Genomic DNA, 22,222 nt, shown 5'->3' on the forward strand with positions numbered 1-22,222 from the left:
CTTCACCGGACTTCCGTCGAAAAGTCATCGGCCACCGTTGACTTATGTTGACCGGCTTTTATTTATATTAAATAATATTTAATATTAAATTATATTAAATAGTTTAGTATATTAAATTATTTTATATTTTATATTAAATATAAATCATGAATTGTTTTAGAATTTTTTAAAATTAAAAAAATTTGGTATTAATATTAAATTCTATTTTATTACTAATATAGGTAATTTAGTATTTAAGGCAAAGGATAAATTTATCCAAAGAAAAAAATTACAATTCCTTTCTCTATCAAATTTTATGTCAAACCAAACAATGAAATTTAATTTCATTATTCTCTTCCACTCCTCTCTTCTCCTTTCCCCTCCATTCCACTCTTTTCCTTTCCTCCCATTTCTTAAAACCAAACACCACCTTAATGCATGAATAACATGTGTAGGTCAAATAAATATAACCATCAATTAAATAATATTTTTTTAAAACAAATATGCACATGACATATATGCATTAATTGGATATAATACCGCTGATGTACTATAGCATCTCTCCTATAGGGTAAGGTTTGTTAAAGCATGGCTGTTTGATGAATATGATGATCCACGCAAATGTTGTTGATGCTAAAAACATGTTATGATCTTTAGCAATTCTTGTCAGTGATATAGACTGAAAATTTTATCCATAGGCGTCACATATTCTTATTCTATAATGCGGTATTTTCTTTAAAATTTTACATAGAATAGAGCAGAATAGATCCCGCTTGAATAGTTTCATCTAGAATACTAATCATGAAAAGTCAAGTTCAAATTTCCAACCAAATTTGTTCAACCCAAGCTTTACGGTGTTGATACTCCACTGTAGTACGTTAGTGGTTATATTAGTTGATATAAGTGTCTTAGGACTTTATTGGATAGGAGTAAATGAAATATGAAAACAAAATTTGACAGAATGAATAAGATGGTTGTGTTTACATAAAGACAAAATTAATTATCTCAAATACGATTCTAGTCTTGTAGTGTTTTTGTGGTCATGTATCATTTTACTCTCTAGTCCAGACTACTACATACAAATTCATCCAGGGCTAAACTACCTGCATACACCCATCCAATTTTCAAGCTACACTGTTACACACTATCTTGTTCATTAGGCCCAAATAAGTTCTTTTCATTTTGGGTCTCATTTCGATCAAGGACAAATCTTTTGCCCAGAAATATTTTTGGTTTCCCTAAGTTGGGAAATGGCAGGAAAAAGAGCCAAATAGGTTACTTTTGTATGTGAGAGATGAAAGTTTGGTGGTTCAAAAATGATTCTGTTAAAATCCCATTAACACCCTTCTAAGTTCTGACCTCTAGTTTACTCTCACATAGTCTCATTTTGAGTTTTACTCCTTTTCTTAGTATATACTATATCCTATGCGTTCGCGTTTTGTCTCAAAAAAAAAAAAAAGAAGAAGAAATGACTTTTCGTTGCATCGGTCATTTGCATCTGTCATTTGTGTCTATTCTTGCACTAGTTTTACTTTCTACAATAATTTGTTAATGCGAAATCTATCATTTACCTGTTCTCATTTCTGGCGCTATATATATATATCCAATTGGCATGGTATACATAGTGTGAGTCCTTAATCATGAAATTTGAAGAAATTAATCAATAAAAGAATTTAAAATAAAGATTAATTACATGGGTATTAAAACTCAACTAATCTCAAACAAGGGAAACTATAACATTATAATCTGAGTGGACGGTGAAAGAAATATTTCTATTCACAAATAGGCTTAATGAGTAAATCCTCTCTTGACCTCAAGTTTCACTAGCAAATCTCTGTGAAAGAACTGTTCCCTGGCCAAGATTCGCACCTGCCTAATATAACTGTCAAAACTCACTACTCCTCGCTCAAGTGCCTTGTCCAATGCATATATCACATCCTCTATAGCCTCATCAGCAGCCGAGCCCTCAAGCTCAGCTTTTGACTCCGCGTCTATGGCTTCAAATGCATCCTCCACTCGATCTCCTAATATAACCCCAATTGCTTTTGGATCACCATTGACTTTCAACCAATTCGTTAGCACATCAGCTTTACCCGCCAACTCCACAACTGTCTCTTTCAACTTCTTTCTTTCATCATCTAGCCCAGAAACTATGTTTCTGATCACTCTTGCTCGATTTTTCAATTCAACTTGGATTGTCAATAACGCCTCCGTTTCTTCCTCTGTCCTGGCCTGCAAAGCGCCCATGTCGTAATGAAGCATGCCTGAAAAGCGGTCTAGAGCCTCCCTTTTTGATACGAGTGAAGTGCGAGTGAAGCTAGACTCAGTTGAGTAATAGATCAAAGGATGATCATGGGAAAATATTTGAACTAGATTGTGCACAAGATCATTTAAATTGTATCCAGGATATGACCAAGTTTGTAAATAAGGTGTGGTGATCGTGCCACACGGGGAAACAAAAGGGTGATTTTGACGAATTGGGTACATAGAATTTGATGATACAATGAAAGCCATGGGGGCCATTGAGGGGTAATTTTCATGGAGCCAAAGGGTGAAGTGAATGGGAGGCGTGGATTGGGAGACATGGAAGCATCCGCTTACTTTAAAAAGGTTCACAGCGGTGCCATCATTGTGAGTGAATGTGTCATTCGAAAGGTTGAAGCTAGGATAATTTTGAAGAAGTGAAAGCAGTTGTTTTCGGATGAGCCATTTTTGGTTAGGATCTGCGTAGGATAGTCTAAAAGGAGTTGTGCACCAAAGCGCTGTGTCAATGAATTGGATTGAAGATGATGGTGCCATTGGTACTGCAGTTTGGGGATGCTTGAACTTGTATTAATTGATACAAAATTGGCATGATTTGGTAATCTTGTTGATATTAAATCGAATACAAAAGGACTTTTATTGGGTTAAGTCAATCTTGGAAAAGTTCATAATTGAGTTTCAGTTGCTTGGATGTTTTCATTTGGCCTTGGGTAGTTTCCTAGCTCCGGCGGCTCCCATTTTCATATACCGGTCAATATCTTATCACAGTACGCAAAGAAAATTGTTCACCAAGTCATAATCATATTGACTGGTATATTTAAAAGTAGCAGTGGGAACTAGGATACTACCCGTGGACAAATTTGATACGCCAGCCACTCATGCTCTGACATTTGGCACAGCGATGGAATCTACCACAGGGTCATTGAATTTTTAAACATTAAATTGAATGGGTCTCACAATATTAAATGTAATTAATTCCACTAATAAAATTGATGACTATATGCATTTCTTATGCAAGTTTTTCTAATTAGTAATGATATATAAACAAAAATTTTGAGAAAAACACTGAAGATGGAAAGTATTTTCATCACTAGACAAATTGATTGTACCAACTAATTTTATCATCTTATTTATTTTGTCAAAATTATTGTTCATATATCATTTTCACTAATTAATCGTTGCTCATAAATGAATTGTACTGAGAATGGCCCCAGAAGACTACTACTACACACAAATTTATCAAAAAAATTAAAATGCGCCGCCCCGTCTAACCACACGCCACAAAAGACAGCACGTTACGAGAAAGAGGGGTGAAATCAGCATGTGAGTTGGTGCTTCCAGTAACAATGTTTTCGATTTTGTGATTATTGTCCATGGACTTGGAAACATCTCCGAGGCCTCAGCCGCTTTAGGCCCAAACGGGTTCTTTTCATTTTGGGTCTCAACATATTAGATTATCATGGACATCACCATCAAATTTGTCCCTCTTAAACAAAAAAATAAAATAAAATATTGATTTTATTTTATTTTTTTTTCGAAAAAGAAAGAGGTGAGAGATCAGAGATGGTAGGAAAGTAGCCAACAAGTAGGTTACTTGTAGGTGAGGGATGAAAGTTTGGTGCTTCAGAATGATTCAGACCGACTTTTGCCTAACAAAGCAATTAACCTACTTCTTCTACTTCTTCATTGTTATGATTGCTCCTCCTTTTGTTGAGGCATCTCTTTTGGACTTTGCCTTCTTCTATGGGTTTCATTGTGCCTTTTCCAAGCATATGCCTTGTTGCTAGGGACCAACAATGAATGGATTTAGGCGAAACCCTTTTTTCCTTTTTTTTTTTTTTATTTCACAATCAATTAATGAGGAAAATAAAATTCTAAAAAAAGATAGTAAGTGGGCGTATTGTACATATGGTTTGCGGAGCCGAATTATTCTTAATCTCAATTAATGCTGATTTCATTTTTCATATGATCTCTCTCCACACACACACACACACACATAAAAATAATAAACAGAAAGAGAATAAAGAGGGTTTCATTTTCAACATCAATTATCGCCTTAAATTATCTAAAAAAGTTAAGGCGAAGTGGTCCAAAATTTTGGACAGGAGAAATGGCATTCAAGGCACTGGGAGTGATATTTTTGGATCATCAGACAAGCAGTGAAATTCCCGTGTCCCCAGCACCGACACCAAATGCACAATAAAATACGCCTGTTTTAAACAGTAATTGCTTCGATACTCACAATTCACGAGGGCCGAATCCTCTTTCTCGTCTTCAATTCTTCACACTTTTCCTTTAGTGGTACAGCATTCAATTAACTTTTGTTTTGTGTGGCAAAAAGCAAGGCCTGAATCTGGTCCTGCTGCCACAACAGCGTGATCAGCTTCCTGCTCCCATTTGAATATTTGACAATTCATGCTTGAAAAATAGAAATAATGTTAAATACATCTACTTGAATTTCTAAATCAACATTGCTTTTGACAGCGCAATTCGAATATTTTACGTTAAAAGTGTAGAAATAAGAGTGATTTACCGTCACGCGATTGGTAGTTTATAGATGTTACTCGTGTTTTAAACTAACCAAACTTGGAATTGAAAGTGTCTTTGGAAAAATGGGCAAAAGTTGAAATTGGGAGCCCAATGAGGCTCTGCTTTAACCATGGTAATTCAAAAGTAAAGAAGCATCACATTAACATAATGACTTTGCAATTTGCGATTTAGCTTTTCCTTTATAAATTCATATCGAGCTACCCACTAAAGGTAAACGCACTAAAGCTGACAACTTTAGAAATTCTCCATTTTACCACATGTTCAATTACGAGTTCCCGCATCATGATAAGGTTCCTGAATCCTTTTTTTTTGTGGGTTTATTTTTTCCCCTCGCTCCCAGTACATGGAACACATAATTAAACATAGAAATAAGCTTATTATATATAAATTATGCTAACAAGATGGTAGGCTCACACTTTTGAGGATTTTGAACAGAGTAAACAGATTCCATTTGTCTGCAAGAGAATCGCGACATGAATAAGTATACAACAATATCAACTTGTTCTCTGTGTTGTATATATAAGTTAGCATTATTAACCAAGGGATCGTCGCAGTTGTTTACTTACCCACATTCATATTTCTAATTTCGGTATTTGCAATTCAAAATGGAGACTATGTATAGTGCAAGTGCGTAACCACTAGCTATCCATTAGTGGGTTGGTAAGTTTACTTCCTTCCCACACGTGGGCAGTTGTTCAAACCTCCACATGCATTGCAAGTTAAAATTTGCTTATATTATTTGAAAGCACATTCAACACGACCTAAATGTGTTACGAGGATTCATTTCATCGACATAATCTTGAGATTTGGTTTAATGAGAAAAAGATAACACCTGGTTTGTGATTTTGTCAACGTCGTCTAACCTCTATCGGATATTGTAGAAAGGAAAAAAACTCATAACGTAAAGAAATGTATCCAAAACGCAATGACAGTAAACTAAGAAGTCATGTAAACAAGTTGCATCACATTGGTTTGTTTATCGAATATATAATTCACAAGCAACCAACTATTCCGCGGACAAGCCAACGAATTCAAGAAACAAAGAAAGGTTAAATAAAGTGGGTGGTGAGTTGCTTTCACATGGTAAAACATTAATGTCAAGCTTTTGGACAGATTTGATCATATCCCCTTTTTCTTTTTTTACTTAGTTTGATCATAATCTATTTCTTAGTATTTAATGAGAAAGAAGAAGACCCCTCCAGAAACCCTTATTTTATATGGAATGGGTCATGGACCCTACACAAAACCTTATTTCTCATATTGTGCATTCAGAGAAATGGGTAGCAGGAGTTTCAGGCCTATTAAATAAGTTAAGAGTACGGTTTAAAAAGAATAAATAACTGAAACTACAAACCGCAATCATTGTTCTGTTCTCTTTGATAGATTATGCAAAAATAATAAATAAAAAAATAGCCAAGAGGCAGAACTCAGCTGCTTCCTTAATACAATTTCCAAGATACCAACCAGCTTACCAAGTGGACCCGGTCAGTACGAGGCACAAAACGACAAACATTATGCACGTCAGCAAAAAGCTGTACGATTAAAGGAAGATCGCGGGCAGGAGGTGTGCAGGATGAGATAAAAATTGTCAAGGGTAAGTGAACCAACGGCAGTTTTTATTTTTTTTTCATGTCAACAATTTGAAGTTTTAATTTAAGTTAAAAGAGTCCGGAAACTGAGAAGATGCCATCATTGTTTCGGTGGAAACAAGAAGTTCCACTTTCGGTGAGGAGCAGACTAGAGTATATAAAGATAGATTAAAAATGTATATAAAGATATTCAAAGAATAATAAGGGCGTATGGTGAATTTAATGTTAAGCGATGCTTGCGTTTATGCCGCTTAAAATTGAAGTGCCTCAAAAGACTTTTTGCCAGGGAGAGACGCTTTCGAGTCGCTGCATTTCTGCAGTTGGCAGTTAAACGTACACTTTGCCGATGTTGCAAGTAAAAGATCTCGCATATTGCCCTTTTATCAACGTTGCCAAATTTCCACCAGAAGAATTTTCTAGAGCACGCTCAAGCCTAAAGAGTTGTCGTTTATATTTGGCTTCACCTGGTGACATTATTTGCTTCGGGACCAGAATTAAAGAATTAGACACATAAATTATTTGATCTAGTAGTACTATTTCTCTTTTACACATCTGTGATCTGTCATGTCCTCTATTATAATCGGTCATAGGCCGTTCTTGGTTGACTGATTCCGCTGTCCTGTTTGTAAACCGATGACGATGAGGAATCATTTAGTTGAAAGGAGAAATTAATCAGAAACCATCCACGGCACATGATAAAGGTTAAAAGAACATGAGGGGAGCAGCTCCGACAAAAAATTGATTTCTCCTTAATACCCACCTCACGGTGCTCGAGATCGCACGAGTCCGTTCTATCTTCATCATCAAATTCAGCTCACAGTGAAGTCTAAGAAATGAATAAAAAAATATGATACTTGAGAATATTTATCTTTATAAAAACAAATACGGAGACAGATGAGAAAATGAAGAATGGAGAATTTACCTTTTCTGGGTTACTTTCTTCGATTCCACTCTTGACTTGAAGTATCTCACACAGCAGAGCAGAATATCAGTTTGAAAAAGAAATTTCTAGCCGAATTATCACAAATTAGTACATAATTATTGTTATTCTTTCGCATAAGGATGATTGGATGAAGAAATAAGGGAAAGCAAAGTTTGTAAAACTTGTAATTTTTTTTTATGAGAATTTTATTTGACGACACTAGTAAAATCAGACCACCCTTACATAAAAACCAGAAGGGGATTTATGGGTTACGGTTTATACAATACTACCGTATTTGATCCTCCAAAAGTGAGAAAAAGGAGGGGGAGAAGAGACCCAAAAAAAAAAAACAAAAAACAAAATTTCACGGTTGATGCTCTTCAATGACCGAAGCCAAACCAGTTACAATCCTAGCTCCAATCTGTAAACTCTTGGGCTTGATTTCAGGCGGCTTCCAATCTTTGACCACCTTCACTTTCTTCTCTTCTTCAGAACTCTCCGACAGAACAAACACCGACTCGCCCTCTCCCAATTCAGTATCATCCTCCGAGTTCTTCTCCCCGCGACTCATCAGCTCAAACTCGCTGTCGGATCGGTCCAAAGAACGACTCTTCTCAGTCTTGGAATTGGACTCGTCACATGCGGTGGTAGCAGCTCGTGCGTGAGGAGAGAGCCACTTGGCCTTGATGTACTCTGCTTTTCTCCACGGAGGAACGTGCATGCCTTTCTTCTTAAGGCTCTGTTTGGCCGCCTCTGATGCTATGGCAATTATCTTCTGGAGACGATCAGCTTTTCCTACGAATATGTAAGGCAGTATTTGGAGGATCGACTTGTAAGTCTTGGTTGATCGAGCAATTTCAAATTCTGACCTAAAATCGATGTCGACTATCAATCTCTCGCCTTGAATTACCACGTCAATGTATTCATACTCGCCTGTTAATTAAAAAATAATAATTTATAAATTTACAAAAACAGAGATGGCTTTTCCTTTGAAAGAAATCTTTAAATTAAAAGAGAGAGATTACCGGTGGGATAAGAGGGGGTTTTGTCCCAGCGGGATTTGCAGATAGAGGCATCGTATCCGAGAGCCAATAATCCATCAGTCACAATCTTCCTGCAAACATCGTCTTTACGTTTACAGATCTTATTCTTCTCTACAATCTTCGCCGTGTCCGCTAGTAAATTCCTCTCGCTAACACTCGCGCAAGGCACCAAACTCTGTTTCCACAAAACAGCAAATGAATTTATTTATTTTATTTTTTTCTCTGAAACACCCAAACAAAGACAAAAAGGAATGAAATTATTGTTATTCGGACCTTAAGAATTTCACAGGCTTCGGCAGAGGAAGCGAGGTTAGAATCACCGTAGTAAGAGTCCAATTCATCTTCAGAGCTCTCGTTACAGGTTCCATTAAAGCAGTTGCAGCGGTTGCGGCCACATTTGATTGCACCACCGGATTGCTTCTCGTTGTTCTCCTCGATGAAGTTCTGAACCATCTTTGCTAAGCAGACCGAGCTAGGCTCGAACTCAGCCGCAGCCGAACCGCCGTTGGAGACCTCTTTGTTGACATGCACCGGCTCCTCGACCTTCTCCGCTGGGGAAGAGTTTCTCAAGAATTGGCGCTCGAAGAGCCGCTTGAGTCGCGACTTCGCTACTGGCTTTGCCGGCTCGAACCGAGTCGGTTCTTCCAGCGAATGAGAATCAATTGGCTGGATCTTCATCGGAAAAGGCATAATTAATGCTCACCGTTGATCAGAACAACTATCACCAAAAACCGAACTCACGAGATTATCGAATCATCTCCTCCATTTCACTCCAGCTTCTAAACAATTGCAGCCAATCTCTAGACTACTCTTCTCAAAATGTGATTACGCTTAAAAGACAAAATTTTATAAACCGAAAAAAGTGAGGCTCCTACTACTCTACCAAGTCATCGACAGTATCAACCTCTCTTTCTTCTAGCGAGATCAGCGAACCGAATCGACACAGAAATTCAGGAGTACTTCAAAATTACAAAAGCGTTTACCAAAATTCCATAGTTATATAATCTAGAGCAAGTACCTTTTATCTGCGATTATTATAAACTATTTTGCCTTTGATTTGCGAGACAAAGCATGGAATAACTTCGAAACTGTGCTAAGTAAAGTCGCTTTTGCTTAGGGTTTCCAACCTCGGTTAAAGTTACCAAAACACGCGACGACAAGAGAACGTGACGTTTTCGCTTTGACAATCCAAACAACGATCGGTCGCTGAAACCTCCATTTATCCAGGGAAGAGCTTTAATTTTTCCGGCGATTGTTCGCCGGAGGAACGGAGAAATGAACGAGACTTTGGACAGAGAAATAGAAACTAGAAAGTGAAAATGAAATGAGAGCTTCGGTTGTGTGTGGTTTTGGCTTTTGTGAATGGACGATAGGAGGGCAGACCAGATGATGTGGCCTTTATATGGAGAAGGTGAGGGGTGCTGAGTGCTGACTAGGACTCGTTTGCCATGTAGCCTTCCAACGTGGCAGGGCATATAATCCGTTGCGTTGGGGTACGTGTCGACATGTCGATCCAGTGCCAGTCATGGTAATTTGTCACACGATGACACGTTATGGAGTGGTGACGATGAGGGCCAAATTTGAGTTCCCGTAAATGCCCTTAACTTTGTCATGAAGTACGTGATAGTAACTCAACCTGTCCCTCGTGATACGGGGGCTTTTAAAACTGCTTCACAGTCGTGGATGGGCAGATTCGAGAAACCATAATTTATGCTTAAATTTAGCGTGTCAGGTCTGTTTGACGAAAGTACCCTCATCAGGAAAGAAGATAAGGGCCCAATGGAGTCAATATATTGACTAGGGGACTAAAGGATAGAAGGTCAGTACAGTCATTTGAGAAATGTTCAAACTTCAAACTTCCGAGTTAAATGCTCTTTGTCAGAGGGATTGTGAATAAAAAATTAATTAAGAACTTATATTTTTTAAAGGGCGATTGCCACTTTTTTTCGAATAGTAATAACGTAGATCATTTTCTCCTCTTCTGTTTTTATAATGACAAAAAAAAATTTTAATAGTATAAGTTTATAATATTATCTTTATTTTTAATTATTCTTTTATTTATATTTATTATAAATTAAATAAATTACATGAATAGAAACTAAATAAAAAATTAAGTATTAAAAATAAAAAATATATATTTTGATATGAACAAAAAAATTAATAATAATTTTTTTATACTTATTTATTTTGTGAAATTTTTCTTATTATAAATATATAAGAAAAATATTAGTAAAATGATAAAAAAAATTATTATAAGATAAATAATAAAATATTTTGCCTATACTTTTTACATTTAATTTTAAAATATTACAAAATATTTATTATAAGAAAATGTTCACAAAATAAATAATTACAAGAAAAAATTTTATTATTAATTTTTTTGCTCATATCAAAACATATATTTCTTGTTTTTAATATTTAATTTTTTTATTTAGTTTCTATTCATGTAATTTATTTAATTTATAATAAATGTAAATAAAAGAGTAGTTAAAAATAAGGGTAATATTATAAATTTATACTGTCATGGAATTTTTTGGCCATTATAAAAATAAAAAGAGGGTAAATGGTATATGTTAATTACTGTAGGGAGAAAAGTGGCAATCCCCATTTTTAAAAAATTTTCTCGTAAAAAGAATATTTTACATTCTTATGTTAAACTATAAAATAAAAAATATTTATGTACCCTTTTTTTTAATTTTTTGTGTCTAAAGATTTTTGTATATTATGAAAATTGCATGATATAATTGGTATATATTGATTCCAATGGTTATAAATTGACAATCTCCTCTCTTTTTATTAGTTTGATTTGGTTTGATGAAAATACTGACTTTCAAAGTAAGTAGTCAACAAGAGTTAACATGGCGCCTATGAAGCCAATGGACTTTTAGGCAAGATGGTCATTCTAGCCTCTACATATAAAATTTGAAGTAAAACGAAAGTTACCATTATAACATAAGGTAGAGTTTGTTTTTTATTTAAAAATTTTCTAAATGTGAATGATTATATTTTGATATTTGAAAATTATCAAATTTACTACAATACTTTCAAATATATCAGTCGTCCACCCTAAATTGATAAAACGTATATGCCGTTCACAAAATCGTTAGTTGCTGTTTAAATATAATAACGACAGAGGAATAATCTGGTCTTTTCATATGATACAAGTGATAATTTAAAAGTATATAAGTGATAATAAGAGATTTTAAGAGTAAACAAGTGATAATTTTTAAAGATAAAATAATCAATTTGTTATAATTTCGTTAACTTTCAAACGGCAACTAATAATTTAGTGATTGGTAGATAACTTTTGTCAATTTAAGATGAATAATTAATATATTCTTAAAGTGTTATAATATTTTTAATAAAAATATACGTCAATGATAATTTTTATAAATAATTTTAAAAAAATAAGTCAATTAAATTTCAGCCTTTAATAACCAAGTCTTACCTGTTTACGGGGTAAATCAATGAATATAGTTGTGGTCACCAGACTTCGAGCAAAGCAGGTGGTGGATGGGATCCACAAGGACCACAAGGACTGTCTTGAGTGACATGCTGGTTTGAGGTAACCGATAACTATAATGGGGGTCTATTTGGGAAAACAAATGGACATTTTGATCTTGATCCACTGGCCTAGATCATGATTTACTAAACCGTTTAACGTTTAACGAACGTCGTTCGGTAAAGCAAGGCACGCTGCAGTATTTCGACAGAGACGTTATACATTGTTTGGGGTTAACGGCGATGAGATCGTGGCACGTGTTCTGACATATGGATACGGAGTTCGCAGCCGTGGGGTCACTCGAGTGAAACACCAAAGGACGAATCATCCTTCAATACAAAATTTTGAAAATCCTTACTAGTGAACTTTGTTTTGTTGCCCCAGTCCGTTCTTTTTTACCCTTTTATCTTTGCTAATTTTACACTGTTACCTTTTTGGGTAAAGTATAGCGTACTCTTCAAGATAAGAATTACGCAGGGGAAGGGCATTGAAGTAAAGTCCAGGGACTTCAAATGGCAAGGGGAGAAAAGTGATTCCCTGAATTTAAGTAAAAATATTTATAGTAATTTTATTGGCACAGAAAATTATATATAAAATTATACATAATCACTAAAAATAACAAATATTTTATTAAAAAGTAAAGAAAAATTACCATTTAACTTTTTTTTTAAAAGGACTTTAAGTTTACCTTATTATAAAAAATTACAAAAAAAATTGAATTTGTTTAATTTTTAGCTTTAAATTTATAATTTATATAAATTGTTCACAAAATATTAACTCCCGTTTATAATTTATAATGTCACAAGGATGATTCAGACATTAAATATCTCAAATATTGAAAAATTATCAGTCATTCATCTTAAGTTTACCCTATAAGCAAATACAACAAAGTTTTGAATTTGTTCAATTATTCGCTGTAAATTTTGTAACTTGTATCAACCATCTACCAAAATATTAATTATCATTTATAATTGATGACGTTACAAAGATAATTAAAACATTTAACATGCTTGATAAAATAATAAAATAATAAAATAATACTTTAGAATATGAAAACATTCAATTAAATACACTTAATAGTGTAATTTCTTTCCTAATTTTTAAAAATGCTTTCTAAATCACAAATTTACATAATCAAACACCATGCACAAATTATCATAAACTCTTATTTATAAACACTCAATCAATCTAATTCTTAAATTCGATTTTATAAATACTCAATCAAACCTATTTTACAGTGTCATAACCACCATTGTCTTTGATCGTCGCTGCCGCTATCGTTTCTACTAGCATTATAGATTGCTACAACCATGATAAGACTCCTCAGTGGCCGGTCTTTGTAGCCCAATGCATGTTTTTATCAAGTAACACAAAAATGTTAGAGGATTTAGTGATAAATGATCTAATACAAAATTTGTGTTGTCTTTGCGAACCTAAAAATTTATATAGAGACAATATAAGGAAGAAGACAATGAGATGTATTTTATATTGTTTTTGGTTTTGTGTGGCTGAGGAAGGATTTGATACAAATTGTGTATACGGCTCAAAATTGTTGGTGGATTTTGATTTGAAACAAAGAGTTTACTAGGTTGTTGGGTTTTGATATTTTATTTTTTAAAATATTGTTTTATTATTCACGGTGCAAATAAAAAAATAAAAGCCCTTGAATTTAAGGGTAAAAATGATTATTTTACTTACATTTTGTTAAATATTATAACAATGTTAATATTTTGGTGACGGTTAATATAAATTCTAAATTTAGGATAGAAAATTCAATAAAATTCAAAATTTTATAGCATTTTTTTTTTTGTATAAAAGAATAAATTTAAAGTGAATGATAGACCGTTACCTAAATTGAAAGATACTTTTAAATATTCTTATCGTGTAAATCTTTTAGTTGACAATTGACACAAATTACAAATTTAAAGTTCAACAATGTCAAGTGCAATGGACTCTGGCTTGTTCTTAACTTCTTATAATCATACAAGACCCAACGTTAACGTCAATCAAATGCAATTTCAAAATCCATTATTATCACACATATAAATCTGTCCATCTACAAAACACGAAATACGAATTGCACATTTTTGGTTCTTAAAACAATTTCTTACTCCTTTGAATTGTAATTTACATGACGCCAAACAGTAGTTGAATGGAAGCATTGTGAATATTGAATAATAGCATTTTATTTGATTTGATGTGTGTGAAATTTAGGAGGACCACATAAACTTTAGTCCACAATGCTTCGGGACCAGGGTGTTCCCCCGCCGCGAATATTCACGTATAAATACTTCTATGAATAAACGATTTGTTGTTATATTTTAGTCATGCACGGGCCTTCTTGCGGCTTTAGGACATGGGCATCTCAAATCCCAATTGCGAACGCTTTGAATTCGTCATGATTTCCTTTTCCTGAGAAAGAAAAAGTTAACAAACCTGGAGGTTGCCTCAGGGATACTCTTACCATATAATTTGAAATTTTGATGGCATTTTCCCCTGAAGGGATAATTCTTGGCTCTGTGCTTTTTACCTGCTTCAAGTTGGAAAGCTCCCCCTAGATGGTCCATCCAATTGCTTGAGATCATAAATTATTTCACATGATCTTTCTTTGTCCACTACTTCATTTTGCAACTAGCTGCCGACGATTTGCGATAGACCCCAATTTAACCGAAATTACACAAGTGAGAAATCACTTTTGTCTTGGGATAATAGGCTTGTATGAGCGGGATTCATTATCTGTGTACAGTGATGCCTTAATTGTCATTATCCCTTTTTTATCCAAAAAAGAAAAATCATTATTTGGAATATTTTATACGTGTTGATTGCTGGCTGACTCTGCTGTGCCCAATTAATGTGTATAATAACTATACAAGTGTGGAATCATTAGGCCACTACAGGGTGATAGATGATCTGACGAGCACTTGTCTAATATACGAGAGTACTTGGACACGCGGTGTATTTTTGTTTAAAATTTTAAGCTTTAGATTAATTGGATAATGCCACGTAGTACTGTCATTTATCATCAGATAAACACCGTCGTCTATTAAATCATTATATAATAAGAAAAAAACATATTTATGAATAATAAAAAAAAGAGTAAATTAAGATATATAAAATTTCTCACACATGTACATTCATATATTTTATATGTAAATTTAGCAACATGTATTTTAAATAATTTAATATTACGAAGTTAAGGTCTAATTCTAATAGTAAAGAGTAGTCTTACTAGATTTCAGGTCCTAGATTTGAGTTTTAATTGGTTTTTTTTTTTTTTTGGTGTGTGTATACATAGACACATATATGTATATAATATTATGAACTTATTATAATTATTCCTTGAAAGTTAGGGGATTTATAAAATTTATGGGTGGAAATATCATCACCCATTATAACATAGGCAAAATTTGAAATTTGAATCACCCTCTCATGAAAATGATAATCTTTAGAATACCTGCCAAACTATTTTAAACCTCAACTTACACCCCATTTTTGTTAAGAAGTAAAAAAAAAAAATTATCAACTTGGCCCCATTTTTTTATTATCTTTCTAACAAAAATGAGGGTAGATTGAAGTTTACAATAATTTGTATTTTAAAGATTATTATTTTATAAGGGGGTGATTTAAATTTCAAAATTTGTCCATACTATAATGGGTGGTGATGCTTCCGCCCACAAATTTTTTAAATCCCCCAACTTCCAAGAAATAATTATAATTATTTCATAATATTTATAAAAATATGTAAATAAAGAAGAAGTTTGGAAACTTAATCAAATAAAATTTAACAACAAACTATTAGATAGAAGAGCTCATGTTTCTTGGGTAATTTAATCATTTTATATCATTAGGGTAAAATAGCCAAATCAAACTTATCCTAGAATAGCATTAATAGCCAAACATATATATATATATATACACACACACGCACACTTCGAATTCCCACAGACACAATTAAAGATGTAGATCACGGAATGAAAAATTCCACACAAAAGAAGTATGATAAATATGATGCAATTCTCAATAAATTGGCAACATTAAATTGAAGGAGACAAAATAATATTATGAAAAGAAAGAAAGTCTATAGTAATTTTACAATAAAAAATTACTTACTTTAGTTAAAAAATACTTTATTTTAGTTAAAAAATATATATTCTAATTAGTATATTTTATCTAATACAATATCAAAAAATATATATATTTTTTACTAAAAAATATATTTTGATACAATATATTTTATCATTGAAATCTTTACATTTTTATCTTTCAAAATATTAGGGGATTAAAAATACTATATATATATATATATATATATATATATATATGACAATCTCTATCTTACATACATGTAAAATACACTCCCTTCACATGAATAGTGTATGTGTGGGAATTCCGGTCAATGCTGTATTGCTGTTGTTTGTACACACACCAAGGGTGCATTTGGCTGGGGGGAGTTGAGGCCGTACAAATAACGCGACACATATAATAACATTTCTTTCCGGGGGCATTTTTTTAATCTCCATTTTCAATCTTTTTATTTGTTGAAAAAGAAAATCAAATGAAAGATCGCAAAGCAAACACGGCCTAAGATGCTGCGTACATGCGGACACGAAACTAAATGATATTGGTACAGACATGGGCTTGATATTGTTTGTGGGCTCCAACCACAACCAGTATAAGTACTGGGCACCGTGTCTCCAATGGTGGGCCTCCTAGAATAATTCTGTCTGCCATGAAATTACAAATTTGGCCTTTCATTTTTTTCTTTTTCCTTTCAAGGAGACAAACCTTTCGTTCTTAGATGCTAACGAAGCTCGTCAACTTTGAAGGCCCCGCAGACCAATATCCCTCGTAGATGTCTCCCAATAATTTATAGGAGTAGTTTTTTTAACTTATGTCTCCACAGATATTTAGGATGCATTTCATATGAGCGTATCTAAACACACTGATATTAATTCATAATGTATATATTTATTATATAACAATTAGAGGAAGAGAAAAATAATAATAATAACTGAGGTTATTTCATGTATCCATCCATCCATCCCTTGATACCATATTACCATCCATCAGATAATCGGATAACATTAAAAAATCTTTTGATGAACTTTTGTAAAAGATTTATGATATTATTTAAATATAAAGAAGCTTTTGATAAAGGGATGAGATTATTTGAATTAATAAAAATATTCTTTAAGCCCCATCTTTTAATGAAAATTTTGTTATAAAAATAGCCTTAACAAATCATCAAGAAGGATAAAAAAGTTTATTTAACTAAATTATTGCAACCACCAAAAACCCTTTTTGCGCCCACCATAAACCCTAATCCTCCCCTAAAAAGTTTAGCTCTCTTTCTTTTTATGAGTGTTTGTTTCACCGTAATAGACTATGGGTTGCGATAAATGCAGAAGCAATATTTTGTGAGTGTCAAACTTCTATAGAAATAAAATGCTCATTAAAAAGATGAATGAACATCTACTTGGGTAGCGAAATTAAATAAAATTCTCAACAAAAAAAAATTAAGCTACGGGTTTTCAAAATACTAGATTTGCAACATGAATATGAAGAAATTAAGAAAGGCACAACGAAAGAATAAGAAAAAAGGGTATAAAAATGAAATGGGATTTATGTGGCTTTGAAGCATAAAATTATATAAGATAGTGAAAATACAATTAGCGTTAAATTTAAGATTTTTACAGTAAGTTTATTAAGTAAATGAATGTAAAGACGAGTTTAATGAGTTCAAATACTACTACCCATTAATAAACTTAATACGCATAAACTCTATTACCATTTAGTCCAACTAAAGAGGAAAAAATAAAGAATTTTTTTCTTATTATTCATTTTTGGTAGATGAGGTGTCAAATCTGCATGGGCCCAAAAGAATTTTCACCATATTTCTGTGCCAATAATTATTATGATTGCCTCCACAGCCTTTGGTTGTACAACGTTCGACATAGGAGCATCAGGGCCTAGTGAAGGACAATTTAATCTGAAAATCAGACCAATTTTAAACGAATTCTATTATATTATACTTATTTAATATACGTATGATGTGTGTATATTAGTTTTAAAAAATTATCATACTATATATATATATATATATAAAGTGGGTGTAATGCAGCCAAAATATCCTAAAATATCTCCTAAAATTGGGCAATGAGCAAAATTATGGTTTGAGAATTAGGACCACTACCCGCACCTCTTATTCGATGGCCAATAAACCACCCACTACTCTTTTGCTAAGCAAAAGAGTGGTAATGATGATATCTTTACTTTATCCTTTTTCTTTGTTAATAAATTCAACCAAGTAATGGAACATGAGTATAGACTTCGGTGGCGTTTGTTTTTTTATTTGAAATCTGAATAGATTTGAATTAGTCTGAATTCTGAATAGATCTGAATGTCTGAATCTGAATAATATGTTTATTTTTTTGTCTGAATCTCGAAAAATAAGTATTAAGTTGTTTGTTTTTTTTAACTGAAAAAGCTGAAAATATGTACTTTTACATTTATATCCTTATTAAATTTGAATGTCAAATAAATAATATATTAAATACTACAATATTTTAACATTTATAAGTAAAACTATATTCAAGTGAATACATAATTATTTTAGAATTTTAATACATAAAATACCATAAATTTCAAATTTTGTCGTATATAATATAAGAAAGAAAAAACAGGGATATTTTTATGTGGGGTAAATGTCTATGGATGAGTTTTGTGATAGACATGAAAAATAAATTATAAAACATTGATATTTTTGACATTAGTAAGTAATTGACTTAATTTAAATTTCTCTGTTAAGTAAAAAATCAAAAAAATTGACTTATTTTATTAAGTCAAAATTATCTAAAAAGTCTCATTAAATTATAAAAATAAACACCTCTAATTAACTTAATTAATTAAGTTAAGTCACTTTAAATCATTAAATTAAAAAATAAACTGACACCTTCGTCTTTGGGATGAAAAATTAATGTGCAATGGACTCATTTTATGCAATTTTTTTATGCGAGGGGTATAATTTCTATTTGTCTTTTCTATAGCCTTGTCACCCCCACTCTCTTTTTAACTCAGATTTTATTGGTGTTTTAACTATCCTTATCCTTATCCAGCAGCGGTATACTACCGTATTAAGTCGCTATGTCTTTGTGTTACTCTTAGGAGTGTCAATTTCAAGCCCCTGGTTTTCTTTTTCTGTTGGCTAAAATTATAGAGCTTACATACATTTCAGTTCGAGAAAAATATAAAAATCTATTGGGTACTCGAAATAGAAATAGTGGTTATGAAAATTGAATTATTAACATCACACGCACCACCATTTCAGACGCAAACTTAAAAGCTGATACTCGACGACAACCCACTCAATAACTCACCAACCATACAAAAAAAGCAACATAATTTTTTCCTATCTTTTTGACAGTGAACAAAGTTAATTATGTTTCCCATAGCTTGTTTAGATTAGGGGATTAAGATTTTCTCATGATCTGATTATATCTTAAATAAATAAATAACTCAATTATTTATTAGTTATTAATAAATAAAAAAGTTAAATGTTATCCATATACTATTATTAAAAGACACATAATAAAAAATTTTAAAAAAATCAATAGAAATCATATCAGGAAAAAATTCTATTCCTAGACCTAGACCCACCAATTTCCTTATATTTCTACCCACTTTTTAAAGCTGCTTCTTCTTTTTATTTTTTTGAAAGTTAAATCTACTTCTTCGTCTTCTTCTTTCTTTTTTTTTTCCTCTGTAAACCACCAATTAAATTTAAGTGGGTGGTGATAAATTATTTTCCTTCCTATGCCTGTAGGACACGTACAAAAGAAGATCACTTCTTTTTCTACATTTATAGGTAGAATTTAAAGTTCCATGTGTATATTGTAAAAGAAGATTCTTTTTTTTTTTTTCAATTATTCGTAGGTAAATATGGCAATTATAATTTTGGCATCCTAGCGGTTATGTAAACAGCTTGACCAAAAATTTTAATGGATATGGATTCAACAATAATATTTAAAACAAATCTCAACTCATGTTGCACGGTAAGATAATTATTTTATATACTAATAAATCTGTGATTGTAAATGCCATTAATTTATAATATAATATTATAACAAAATGATATCATATCTTCCCCCTTAATTAATGCACGATAAAAGCAACGAATGTTACATTACTAAAAGTTTACAAATACATTACTAACCTTAGTGCGTGATCCGCATGAATTAAAAAAAAAAAAGAAGAAAAAAAACCTCTTTGCTCTCACTTTCACCATTGCTTTGCCTCAGTCGTTGTCAACTTTTACTAGTATTACTAACTTTTACTTTTTATTTATTTTCTTCTCCTCTCTCATGTACCGACCTCGATAGACAGTGGCAGAAACCAGAATTCTCGACGCGTTTGTATGCTTTGATAGCAACAAAGTGAGGAAAATAGGAGCCCTGCGAGCCACCTTTTCCAGAATGTAGACATGGGGGGTCATCCATAGATTAATTACCTCTTTCTTTCTTTCTTTCTTTACACGTCTAGATTTTATTCCTTTATCGAGAATCAGTAATGATACTTGACTTCGGAGTAGTACTTACATTGTCTTACTAGTACCCACTATTTTGCAATTTATCTTTATTAAAAAAAAATATTTTTTTTTTTATTTTTTTATTTTTTTCCCGGTCTCGGTTCTCCTCCGTGACTATCACCCATCCGTCCTCACCACTTCATTAACAAGAAGTTCTTCGCCGCTATCCCATCACTACTTACCTTCTTTACCATCAACATACGATGCGTTTCAATCTTAAGTTTTGTTAAATTTTATGAATAAGTGCTGCATTTTTTGTGATTAATAATATTAATTTTTATCTGCTGTGATAATTTAATATTTTATTTAATGTCAATTTGAGATTTAATTAAAGTTGATATTTGATTCAAACTTTGAATCTATTAAAACTAAATTGTCAATTTGTGAAATATGAAGGATAAAAAATTAATTTACTGTGAGCTTAAAAAGATTATTTTTTAATTAATAGAGACGATATTAAAATAAATAATATTTAATTAAAAAAAGGAATGTTGTGATAAATTAAAAAAAAAATCAAATATTAGCATTTTTTTTTTTGGGTTGAAAAGCACTCTTCGAGTTAAATCAGTAGATGTTACATAAGATTGGCAAAAATAGTCATTGGTTGGTCCCATCGCATCGTAGCTTAGGCAAAGTCAGGACTCGGGGCCCATGTCTTTTGAATTTTTGGTTATGGGATTCTTTGGTTCATAACTTTTGTCCCAACAGAATGAATCAAAGTACTTTTTTATCAATCGTTACAGTGAATTTTACTCTGGATGGCTCAATTTCTAGTGCCTTCGAGGATTGTACTTTTTTTTTTCCATCTGGTATTTGTCTCTTTGATTGTTCGTATCGATTTTTCACGAGACGGTGGTTACAGTAAAGTAGGATTCACGCTTCAGTATCTGGTAATTTTAGCGACCCACCCACCAAACGCCAAACATAAAAAGTTTTGAAAGGACAGCTTCCTATTCCATCAATTAAATTTGATTATGCAGGATAGTGCGCAGATAATCCGATCCGATTGGATGCCGATTGATTGAGGTTAAAATTTGATGGATCGTATTCCGATCCGACAATCTAATAAGGTTGAAATAATAATAATAATAATTTTGCTATTGCTACACGCCTACACCTACACACGCCACTGTGCAAACTCTAAAAGACCAAAACTCCAAATCGGCAAGGCATTGCCATCCCCGCTCACCGGCAACAGTCACTGCCACTAAGCCGCCACTGTCCACTGCAAAGCCCAAACCAGCAGACCGCACCACCACCACCACCAAGCACAACAGATCCATGGTTCTGCCAAGTTACCAAGTCAGCAGCCTCGCCAACATTTTGCTTTGATTGCGCCTCGCCACCATAACGACCTCGCCTTGCCGTCATTTCATGGTATGTGAAGGGATTTTTTTTAAAAAAATTTCATTTTATATTTGTTTGTTGCTAAGCTAAGGAGGACAAATGAAAAATCCATTATGATATCTATTATTATGTGAAGGAGGTGATTCGAAATTCTTGAAGCCTTGAAGGATTGCTAAATGAAGTACTCTCGTAATGTTATTTCCGCTGATTGTTGTTTGTTTAACATTAGTTTTTTTTTTTTTTAAAAAAAAAAGGTAAACTCAATTGATCACATTCCTTATAAAAGTATAAAAATCTTAATTTATCCAATTTTCGTTTAGAAGATGATGATTAATGGGGGCCTCAACAGCAAATGATAGAAAATTGATGTTGTGGAGGGATAAATTGAAAATTGTAATTCTAAGAAGCTTGTCAAAAATAAATAAAAATGTGGGGCTATTCACC

At 32.7% G+C, this 22,222-nt stretch overlaps 2 protein-coding genes across 2 annotated transcripts; both read right to left on the minus strand.

Moving 5' to 3' along the window:
* Window positions 1-1,702: 1,702 nt before the first annotated feature.
* LOC18049376 (protein ELC-like) lies at window positions 1,703-2,844 on the minus strand. The gene has a single exon (XM_006443880.2). The coding sequence runs from the start codon at window positions 2,776-2,778 to the stop codon at window positions 1,768-1,770; it is 1,011 nt and encodes a 336-aa protein (XP_006443943.1). The 5' UTR covers window positions 2,779-2,844; the 3' UTR covers window positions 1,703-1,767.
* A 4,630-nt stretch (window positions 2,845-7,474) lies between these two features.
* Window positions 7,475-9,702, minus strand: LOC18049377. Its single transcript, XM_006443881.2, has 3 exons — window positions 8,619-9,702; window positions 8,328-8,520; window positions 7,475-8,235 (listed from the first exon to the last, which is right to left on the minus strand). The coding sequence occupies exons 1-3, from the start codon at window positions 9,033-9,035 to the stop codon at window positions 7,667-7,669; spliced, it is 1,179 nt and encodes a 392-aa protein (XP_006443944.1). The 5' UTR covers window positions 9,036-9,702; the 3' UTR covers window positions 7,475-7,666.
* Between the last annotated feature and the right edge of the window lie 12,520 nt (window positions 9,703-22,222).

The sequence above is a fragment of the Citrus clementina genome, unplaced genomic scaffold, assembly GCF_000493195.1.
Source record: "Citrus clementina cultivar Clemenules unplaced genomic scaffold, Citrus_clementina_v1.0 scaffold_3, whole genome shotgun sequence".
In the NCBI taxonomy this organism is placed as follows: Eukaryota; Viridiplantae; Streptophyta; class Magnoliopsida; order Sapindales; family Rutaceae; genus Citrus; species Citrus x clementina.